The sequence below is a fragment of the Anoplophora glabripennis genome, unplaced genomic scaffold (genome assembly GCF_000390285.2).
Source record: "Anoplophora glabripennis isolate ALB-LARVAE unplaced genomic scaffold, Agla_2.0 scaffold249, whole genome shotgun sequence".
Lineage (NCBI taxonomy): Eukaryota > Metazoa > Arthropoda > Insecta > Coleoptera > Cerambycidae > Anoplophora > Anoplophora glabripennis.
Window position 1 is genome coordinate 280,174 of NW_019416857.1, and position 12,066 is coordinate 292,239.

The 12,066-nt window shown below is 32.5% G+C and overlaps 2 protein-coding genes across 3 annotated transcripts in view; one reads left to right on the forward strand and one right to left on the reverse strand.

The window, feature by feature from the left end:
* Positions 1-1,492, reverse strand: part of LOC111691982 (tigger transposable element-derived protein 2-like) — an 11,139-nt gene extending 9,647 nt beyond the window's left edge. The window contains exon 1 of the mRNA XM_023455562.1: positions 1,310-1,492. Within this exon, the coding sequence (XP_023311330.1) occupies positions 1,310-1,492 (183 nt within the window). The remainder of the gene's footprint in view (positions 1-1,309) is intronic.
* Positions 1-12,066, forward strand: part of LOC108907225 (adenylate cyclase type 6) — a 309,463-nt gene that overhangs the window by 90,269 nt on the left and 207,128 nt on the right. The gene's annotated exons all lie outside the window — the stretch shown is intronic.

Genomic DNA, 12,066 nt, shown 5'->3' on the forward strand with positions numbered 1-12,066 from the left:
TATATATATATATATATAGTGTGTCCCACTTAAGATTGAATAGAAAAAATATTGTTAAACAAAAGTTGCTTCTATTTCTATTGTTCATCCCTGTAAAATATTTTCAACTATCTCGTAAAAATGTGAGAGCAATGTTGCCACTGTGAATAAATTTGAAAAAAATCACTATACATTTTTTAGATACACTGTTAAATCCTTCACAAGTTTTGTTGAACTTTTTTTTGTTATTACTGTAGCAACGTCAGTATGAAGGACGCTATCTTGAAATTTTTAAATTGTCATAACTTCTAAATGCCTTAATCGATTTCAATAAACGATGGCTCATTTTAAAGAACTATTATAAAATGTATATTTTTGATACAGAAATAAAAATATTATTTTCCTGCACAACGGTAGACGACGCTAATGAGAAAAGTTTTGTAATTGTCTCCGTTTACTAAAAAAATTAAATGCAACGATATAGGTCATGGCTTCATGGCTTCATAGACCATTCATTATGGAAAACAAATACACAAAACGGAGATCGATATCTTTTTTCGATTTCAAGTTCAACGGAAGATAATATTATTAATAAGCTGGCTTGTGTAAATCCCCAAATAAGTCTAAGGGAATTAGTTAGAGACCTGGGAATTTCATATGGAACACAAGTACTTTTCTCACACGAATGACACTAACTTTGCACGAAGCAAGTGCTGTTACATATCGTTTGACATAATTTTTTATTTGTCTATTTTCATAGGACAAAGCCTCCTTCATTATGGAAACAATAATCTTTATAACTATTCAGATATTTGGAATTAATAAAAAAATGAAATATTGCAGTTATCAAAAAAATTTCAAAATAAAGCAATAATTCTTTTTAAGGACAAGATTGGTATAGTTTTACAATTTAATATTGGCTTGGATTATGTTACTTTTATTTAGAGAACTGAATAACTCTTTCAGGCACAGAAATTATATTATTTTTTTTACCCAAGCGTCACAAAAAATTAAACTATAGCTTTTGTGAATTATAATGATTTTATTGTAAAGAATACTTAAAACTAAATACATTACAGGTGATTTTGTGACCGTGTGTTAGCTCACAGACTCCTGTGGGGGTGGTACAGGGTCTGTACCACTATGGCTGAAGGGAAATGATTGTTAAATAATTTTTAAATGTAAGTACTTAAAAAATTCTTACTCTAATATGATAATCTTGATAAAGATTTGTTTGGAACACTATATTGTTAATTATATCAGCATCAAATAGTAGCCTGAATAACTTATATGGAGATGGAATCTGAATTTCCTGAACAACTCGCGTTACTCCTGAATATTGATCAAAACCAGGTGGTTCCATTATATTTTTGGTCTGGCCCCAAATAGGATCCGCATCATACTGCAACTGTTTCTGTATATCCCTAATTTTATTCAGAGGTACATTCCATTCAGAATCATCAGATTCTGAATCTTCTACAGAAGCATAAACAATATCATCTTCTTGTTGCATATTATCTTCTACTTCCGCAGTACAATTAAATTCTTCCTCATCCTATTGATTATCTAGTTCGCCATTAACTATTGAATCTTCATCTGAAGGAAGGTTTTCTTTCAAAAATTTGGCTCTAGTCCAGCCTTTCAAATTTATGTTGTTCATTACAATATATAAAAACACAATAAAACGAAAGTAATAATTTTGGTCAATATTCATGGTGGTACATAATTTGTACCGCCCCAATTTTATCAAAAATTGTGTTAGCGAATATTACTTTGTACTTACCAGTGTTCTGATCTGCACTAATTCACTTCAATTTCAAGCTTAATATAAAAATTTTAAACTAAAACACCTTATATTACTTTAAAATCAGGGGAATATTGAAACACATGAAGAGATTATAAAATCTAATCTTAAAACTGCTTCTCTACAAAGCCAACGGTCACAAAATCAATATTTAGTAGGCAACACATTTTAAAAGGGGGTACAATTCTAAGTCGGCTGTGACGGTACCACCAAGACCTGGAGGAATAAAAAACGGCGGTACATTTTATGCACCACTGAGACTGAAAGAGATAAAGGAGGACGTTCTAGCACAGCTTCACTATTTTAGCAATAACTTGAAAACGAACAAAGATATCGACCTCCGGTTTGTGTATTTGTTTTCCATAATAAATAGTCTATCAAACCATGAAAAAAACCTATATCGTTGCATTTAAATTTTTTTAGTAAACGGAGACAATTACAAAACTTTTCTCATTAGCGTCATCTACCGTTGTGAAGGAAAATAATATTTTTATTTCTATATCATAAATATAAATTTTATTAATAGTTCTTTAAAATATGCCATCGTTTATTGAAATCGATTAAGGCATTTAGAAGTTATGACAATTTAAAAATTTCAAGATAGCTTCCTTCATACTGACATTGCTATGGTAAAAAAAAAGTTCAAACAAAACTTGTGGAGGGTTTAACAGTGTATCTAAAGAGCGTATTTGCAACGTAGGTTATATAAGCGAAATTTCGAAGAACCGACAATTTTCTGTAACACTATAGCAGTTACGCCCCCTAGCAGTGAAGTAACAGACTTGAAAATATTTTAAATCAATTTCTTTTGGTCGTATTTGTATGCATTTTCTACTCCGTGATCGTAGCACGTCTAGTTTCCTATATACAACCGCTCGATACCGTTAATGGATCACCCTGTATATGGCGTTAGATCTGAAATTTTTCCTTAGTGACGCCAGAATGATATTTTAATTTTTTTTTAGAGATTAAATGAGGACGAAATGAAAAAATAGAAAATACGAGTCTCATAGTTTTTAACCTATTTTCATTTTCTATGTAGATAAAAAGTTGGAAAGCATCGCTTAACCTTCCACGTGAAGTCCCATTTTTCATAATTTTCAGGAGCCAAATAAGAACTTTTACTATTTATGCCCAAGATTCGAAAAAAAATAAACAAAACACATCGAATCGTATCCCAATCTCTTTTTCCGAAAAAAAACAACATTTTTTTGCAGTGTAACCACCTGAAGGTCCTGGGGCGAATTCACAATCGCATCAAAATTGGCCGGAGCGCCGCCGAGCCTGACAAGCTTTTAGGGACGCACTTTCGACAATAAAACTTTCCACGTAAATTGAGGCCCAGAGTCTCGCAAAGAAGGAGTCAGAGACGCTTTGAGAATCGCAATTTGAATAATGGCGTTTGTCACGCTCTTTTCGCCGGCCCCATAACCGGTGCTCCAGGAAATATATACGTTTAGGACCAGGAAGTGGGTTTTATGCTCGGTTCATAAGTGATGTATTGCTGTTGCGTCGCAGACTTTTATCGTTACGTGACAAGAGAACGCATACAAATTCCTTCTTTTAAATGTTTCAGTAAGTACAGGGCGATTCAATATTCCGTGTATATCGAGGGCGTAGCAAGGATTTTTCCAGGGGAGGACAAAACAAAAACGCGTAATGTTTTGTTTCAACATTTGAAAACGTTAAAATAAATGAAACCTTGATGAAACCCCATCGTAGGTACGCCTATGGTGTACATGGAGCTACCACAATTTCCTGCGATCAAAATAAGCAGATTTAACTAAACTTGCCTCTATCGTAAGTTGCTTCGATTATCCGCTAGAGCAGGGGTCGGCAAGTAATTTTAGGTGGGGTCCGAATACTTTTGAAAATTTTTAACGAGGTCCAGAAAAAAAAATCATATTTCTTATTTTTTTATTTGGACTCAAATTTAATCTGCTTACTAACCATTAAGAACTCAAAACACACACAATTGTAAAATACTAGAAAAAATGATAAGATTGGCACTTAAACGTAAAAAACATTTTTTAAATAATTTATTTGAGTAATTTATACTTTAAAAAAATTTTTGGCGGTCCAGTATTTTACCGGACCTGGACCGCGGTCCGCCAGTTGCCGACCCTTGCGCTAGAGGGTATAAAAATTACTACACGACTGGTGTACTAGAGTTTAGTTTTTATTTAACACTGCTAAAGATGGTTACAATTTTTTTATATCTTTTGTGACAGTTTCTTTGCACATAATGGAGAACCTCAATAATAAACTGATTTTGTCTTGTCTTCGATATATCTTGGTGAGTTATGTACGGACGTATGTTTGTAAATATTGCGCCGACTTAAACACTTACACATTACAGGCGGTATAGGTATAACATTATTACCATTTGTGATGGTTTATGTGCCTTAAATTTCACTTTTCTGTATGTTTCATTTGCAAATATTTATCTTCAGTTAACGTTACAATGATCGACCTCTGTTGGCACTGTCGCAACCACGTGGGAAGTGTAGAACGTTATGACGGGCTAATTGCAACATATTCACGATTCAATTAACGTTTTATAAACATTATTTTCTTGGGAAATCCGCCCTCTATTTTAACCCCTGTTAACACAAAACGACGATAACGTCTTTTTAATCTAATTTGTCTCTTAGTAACTGTTACTCTCGGCGACATTGTTGTGTCGATTTTTGCTATGGCCTACTCTCCCGCATGATTCCATTCACACAGACTTCAGTGAAAAATAAATAAAAGTTAAGGGTTAAAAATAACTATGAATGTTCTGCATATTTAAGAAATTCACTGTCCAATAACAATTAACATTCCGATATATATCTCTTTTATATGCAAATTATGTTCTCTCATAAAAATTTTGTGTAAAATTACACACTACACTATTATTGACGCCATATTAGGTAATGTAAAATTATCTTATACAGATAAAGTTACATTAAGATATTTCGAGGGTAATGTCGGTTCCCTTTGAAAAAATTGAACTGAGAATAAAATATAATGCAAAGTAAATAGGCCTTAAATAGTAAGCTGCAATTCTGATGGCTGCATATAAAAGGTAGGGATAGTCCAATACGGTCAGTATTGATATTTGTCATACTCTTTAATGAAAATTTATATAATTTACACAAAGTCATATTATTTACTTACCTTAGTATTTATTTATAATAAAATAATATTATGTTTATACAGGGTGTCTCATAATTAGTGTCCAATAATTTACCACTTGATTCTATTGGCAAAAATAAGAATATTTTTTCATATAAACATGGGTTTCAAAATAATTTTTTTTAAATATTTTCGAAACGGGTTGAAGGAAAATTATGTATTTTGACACCATAAAAGTCGAAATAGATCACAAAATTTTTGAAAAATTTTTGTCAGAGGCGTCTCAATTGGGGGGGGGGGCATCGGCTAAAATTTGCCCCTATTTTTTTGCTTGTCGAAATTTTCAAATTCAAATGCCAACATATGATAGACCTTAATCTCCTCTACAAAAAATGTACTCCTTATTTATTTCGATAAAATGCTCCATTTCTGATAAAAACGGATTTAAGCAATTCGTTACATTACCTTAAAATTAAAAAAAAATTCTTGAATAGCTAAAATGGGTACATATACTATTATGAATTTTGATGTGTCACATTGTAATAAACGACGTGAAAAGTTCTTAGAAAATTTTTTAGGAGGTCTCAAGCAGGGGGGGACTCGGGTAAAATTTGCCCGAGAATTTGCCCCAAATTTTTTACATGTTGCAACAGTAAAATTTGATTGATTTGAATTTTCTATAAAAAAGTCCTGATGTTTTACTCGAGTTCCTCCCCCCGCTTGCGACGCCCATAACAAACTTTTCTAAGCACCTTTCACTCCTTTAGAAAGCATTTCCATGTGTATATGAAAAAATATTCTTATTTTTGGAAATAGAATCAAGTGGTAAATTATTGGACACTAATTATGAGACCCCCTGTATAGTTAAAACACTGAGCCGTCACAAATGTATCTAAACATGTGGTCTGCTAGACTGCTAACAGAGATCTCTATACACGCATCACATGGCTGATAAATTTTATTGGTTGGGATGAAAAAGGCAGAGAAAATTCAAACTTTTATTTACATCAAAAATAGTAAGAGTACACAAAAGAGTAATGCATTTTAAAATGTAACAATATAACAAGTATTAGTACATCGTGAAAAGAAAATAAACATTCAAAAGCGTAATTTTCATTTTTACATTTTTTATGTATAAAAACCATTGGAGATATGTAGAGAATCCACAATTTTTATCCGTGTTGCTTTGATATTTCCGTTTTTTCTTCTACGCTATGTATGTAGAAACCTTGTTATTCCGTCGCATCCCATTAAACGCACGCTGTGGAAACTATTTTTCTCTGACAGTTTCGAAAATATATTTGCACGAAGCGGCCGAACAAAGGGGCGAAAAAAATGTAATAGGATATTAAATCGCGCGCTAATGCATAGATCGCCGTAATGGCGTTCGATATAGCGCCTTGATGTACCGCAAAAAGCGGGCGAGTGACCCAGTTTGCGCACCATTTTGCATAACGGACATAAAAACACTTCACAGGGTGATACAAAATATTTGCATCTGTTTTAAGGATAACTCTTGTTATATTAAACTATATGAAACAGATCAAGTAAAATAAATAAATAAATAAATAAATACTCACTTTACTTAAAAAACTGTGAACGTATTCAGAACTAGTGGAGTCGAGAGCGCTGATCGACAGAGTTTCAATAACATTGCAATTTTTATAACGATTTCTAGTTCAGTCTTTAAAAATAATGATTGCAAGCCACATAACGGCTGAGCTTAGACAATCAACATTGCACAGTTGTTACTGTCAACTAAAAATCCCTAAACCTTGTGAAAAATGTGAAAAATTACATTAATCACCAGCCGGTGAAATATAATGATCTGTTTTAACGTAATTTCAAAGAAAATTGCTGTTCAAAACAAAATTACTAGTCACGTGACTTGTAATCATTTATTAATGCTATGTTGTTATTTTAATATGTTTATAAAAAGGTCTCACTACGTCTTATTTTCGCAAATACAATGTTCACATTCTTCTCCCTAGATTTAGGGAAATTCTATAAGTGTGGCAACGCCGCACTGTGGATGAAAAGCAAAATTATTAGCCGGCCAAAATTCCTAACTTGTTAGGTAATGTATATTAATAATCATATTCACGATTTAACATCTATAGAGATATTAAATCGTGAATGAGGTTTAAGTATAAATTTATTTATAATTTATTTTCCATTAGCGCCACCCAGGACTAAGGACTAGGACGTTGGAAGAAATGTAGTCACATTTTTGTTTTTTTATTAGTTTTATTTTTTATTTCAATTTTTTATTTTTTTATACTTATTTTTTGTTTTTGTAATCCTTTTATTTTTTCATTCCAAGTTAAAACAATTTTCATCAGACTCATCTTCCCGCACTTCACAGCAGAATGTATCTGTACATAATAATATAACATTTTATGAGGAATTACTAATCATATATATTTTACTAGAAGGACCCGGCAAACGTTGTTTTGCCATATAAATTATTCCTAGGATTATTTTAGTAGATTTTTCATAAAGAAATTTCACTTCTACCATCTATATTATATTTAGTGTTATTCAGTGTATATCGTGTATATATTTTTTTTTATGAATGGTAATAGTAAATGTCATTATTATGGTTGATGCACAAACAATAATAATAATGGCCGAAAACTGTAGGGAGTGAGAAACGGCTCATTGTGTGAGAGAGATCTCATCCCTACTCCGTGCTGTTTACTGGGTCAGAAGTGACACCGGTCGACGCCTGGCGGGGATAAAAAAAATGATCAAGTCAATCAAAAAATAAGGGTTGATGGTAGAAGGGTGAAAATTTAGGATTGTATGTATTTTTTAAGGCCACATCATAAAAAAATAAAAAAATAAAATTTTGTCCAAAAAACAAAAAAAAAAAATTTTGGGGTGGACCACCCTTAACATTTAGGGGTATGAAAAATAGATGTTGGCCGATTCTCAGACCTACTCAATATGCTCACAAAATTTCATGAGAATCGGTCAAGCCGTTCCGGAGGAGTACGGGAACGAACATTGTGACACGAGAATTTTATATATAAGACGAGAATTTTATATATAAGATAATACTTCATACAACTGAAGTTGCAGGAAATAAACTTTGTTATTATTTAATTAACCGTTATCAATAGTTTCATTCTTTAATTTGTAGTTTAAGTACATTAATAGGTTAATTAAAAATTACAAAATAATCAAGCATATATTATAAAATATTAAATTATAGGAAAAACAAAATATAGTATCAAAAGATGACGAGAAATTATAAAAATAGCAAAATATAAAAATTTTATGAGATAGACTTGTTGACAAGATTAGTGATGCCTCATAAGATGCTACATACATATACCTACAATCTGATGTGAAAGCGCTGGGAATTGCTTCATCTCCTTTTGTACATCAGTTTGTATGGGTATATTCTTCATGCTAAATGCAATACAGTACAATATGTTCTGTTTTTAATTCAAATTGATAGTCACAAAATTTTCAACATTAAAATAATCTAAATGGATTAAATAATAAAATAAGCTATTTTTCATAGGCCCATTACTTCATACATAGTAGAAAAAAATGTTTCATTCGTGACATCAACATTAACTTTAAGTAATCACTATGTACTTACGTACATCAATTTTCGAAAGTTTCAGCAAATATTAAATTTTTTTTGGATAAGTTTTGAGTCACCATGTATAGCTCAAAACAGCACTGTTTTAATGTTTGTCACCATTTATTAAAAAAGAAAAGAAACTGACGCCAAAATTAAGGTAGAACCGTTCCTTGTATTGTTTAAAATACTATTATCATCACATTTTCCTTTGTCTTTCGATTTTCTGCGTCCACCAAAATTCAATTCACGTAATTCCATAGAGCGACTTCCTATTTGTGCCAGAGGCTGACAGAGGCTGGAATTATCCTGTATCTTATATTGATTTAAATTCACTTTTGGCCATATCCAATTTATTAGGATCCTGATCTAATAAATATTTTCCCTGGAACTTACCCGTAACTCGATCACGGAGTTAGGTACGTGCCAATTCGCCTTCATTTTTCTAACTATCTGCACTATACATGAGGATCGCTTACTTTTTCAGTCGTAGTAGGTATAATTCGTTTCATATACCTACAGAAAATAATATTTTTTATCACAAAATACTGTTGCATGTTAATAATAAACGTACGAAACTTTATGTCTTTGAATAACTATTTTGATGGTTTTGCCAATGTTCCAAATATATACAGGGTACTTCAAAAACCATACAGTCTTTACGATATTCGTTGAAATAGAAGATCTCTGCGTCACTTTCTAAAAATTAATACCCGAGGTAATTAGCGAAAAATTCTAAGACACGCCCCTATCGTGGTAAATGGTTACAGCAGTTCCGATAGCAGACCTTTATTGGCTTACAACTATTTTCCTTACACATTTCTTCGCACCCGGAACAACCCGGGGGTTAATTTTCGTGTGACCACTTATAAACATAAATTAGTTAGGACGATCAATATCCGTCTATACAGGGTGTCCCTGAAAAGGATGAACAACGGTTCACCACAGGTTCCTTGGATGAAAATAAGACTATTTAGCCTAACTTACCTATATACAAAAGTGCACGAATACTAGATAAAGCTTTCTAAATATAGAATAGATAACCTATTTTTTTCAAATAATTTGAAAACTGTTTTTCTTAGAAACTTCAAATTTTGTACACATTTGTGTGTATGCCAATGACGACAGAATTTATATTTTTAAAAATAAGCACTATTTTAGAAGATTTTTTTGCTCTTACAAAATTCCGATATCGTTTATGGATTTCGAGTAAAATTCGCATTTTTTATACATTAAATATAGGCAAAAATTCCGATTTATAAAAAATAATTTATAACTGTAGCCTCAAAGCAGGGAATAATAATGAAAAAACGTCACATTAAAAAAACTAACTACACATTTTTGGTATTAGTATAATCAATCAATAAAATAAAAATCAACACTAATATTTTAAATAAACAATATCAATTAATAATGTAAGAAAGTCAACATTAACATTTTAAATAAACTGATATTTGTAATCACATTAAAATAATATTACAGTGAGTAAATGCTCAAAGTTACTTTCTTGTTCTTAAACGCAAACATTAGTTCTTTTAGAAATTATCCAATAATTGTGCATTACCTGTCATTACATTAATTTCATGTTGTATTCTTTCCCATATTCGTTTTCTGTATTTACTGAAAAGTTATTTTACACTGTGGTCCTCAACGCTCCCCAAATGAAATAATTACATGGGTTTAGGTCCGGGGATCGAGGTGGCCATTTTAAAGGGGCATTATTTCCTCCACCTATCCACCTGTTAGACATCTAATAACCTGTAATACCTACCTGTACCCTGTAATACCAGTAACCTGTAATAACTGGTCTTTTAATGCTCTAATTAAAGGAACTTTTTGAAAGCCAATCTCTGCCGCTAAACGCCTTTTATTTACTTGAGGAATTTCTTCGACCCTTTTCAAAATTGGTTCCTCCAGTTGAATAATTCCGGCCGTCGTACATTATCCACGATTTAATGTTACAGGTAAAAAACGTCCTGATTCCCGAAGGCGTCTCTCCGCATTAGCAAATGTTTTGTAATTTGGAGTTCTTCGATTAGGAAATCTTTCAGCATATGTTCGAACAGTAGCACAACAATTTCCTTCACAATACCCCAAAACTACTAACATATCAGTTTGTTCAGCAAAATTTGTTCACTTTTGTATATAGGTAAGTTAGGCTAAATAGTCTTGTTTTCATCCAAGGAACCTGTGGTCAAGCGTTGTCCATCCTTTTCAGGAACACCCTATATAAACAGTATCTTAACCTGTTATTGTCAGGCTTTTTACAAAACCACCCCGATCAAACCCACACGGCTTCAATAACACGGCCGTCAATAAATGTTCACTTATTGTCAGCTTTTGCCGGCTTGAATTCTTAAACCGAAAGCAGCATCGGATCTATTCGCGAAGGTCCTCAACAAACCTCCTCGATATTATTCCCATAATCACTATTGTGCACAACCTCGGCTATATTTAGCTGAAATTTACATCACCCTGATCCCTACCGGCATAATCGATATTTATTAATTCATAAGTTTCGCTAGGCGAACGCTATACACACACATCAGTCATTAATTATAAGCGTCCCTATTCAAAGTGCTTGTAATTTCGACGGAAAGGTAGCAAACACGAAATTTAATTTTAAAATGATCTACACCACGATGTCTACTGGCAGCCTTAGGTTGCGTAACATCTTCACATTTTTACTTTATTGTAAAATTCAAATTCAAAAATTTTTTCGAAAATTCACTCCACTTGCGAATCTAATATACAAAGCCATCTCCAACCCACTTACGCCGAACAAACTCCTGTAAAAGTAGATATCCATGTTCGAGGGAACAAACAATTCTGCTTCAAGGATTGTTTGTTCCGCGCCATCTTGAAATTTGATAATCTAACCTCAGATTCGTGATCAGCGACCTCGAAAACCTCCGTATACAAAATTTGGTGACAATCGGTTAACTTTCAAAAATTTTGTCCGCCATCTTGATTTCGCCGCCATTTTGAAATTTTTGAAATGGTCAAGATCATATCTGAACGTAAAATTTTCGGCCGTTTCCATTTCCGAGGTCAAAACGGGGGGGTTCCAGTTTAAAATAATCGTTTTGACCCCATAATAACCACGTGGTCAGTGGTCAATGGTCATGACATGGTCACCATTGAATAGCCTAGCGAAAAATTCTAATTTTCTCTATACAGGGTGTTTCAGGATTAAGTCGACAAGCTTTAAGGAGATATTCCTCATAAAAAATAAGAAAAAAATCAAGTACAAATTTTTTTCCCGAGACGCTTCATTTTCGATATATAGGGTGTTAAAGATTTTTTAAAAAATTCGAATTTTTTAATTAACTTCTAAATGAAGATGGGTATTTAAGCCAAATTTGCCATGACACATCTTCTTATAAGATACCATTTTTCCATAGAAGTAGAAGTCCCGCAAGCAACCAGTGGCGGAGTTATGGGGTTATAAAAAAATTAATACGGCCCTACTGAAAATAAAAAATGATGCTGTTTTTAGATAGAACAGTTTGTTATTGACAAAAAGTGTACATTCACTTTTTTCCTAACTCTTATAGTTTCATGGCAA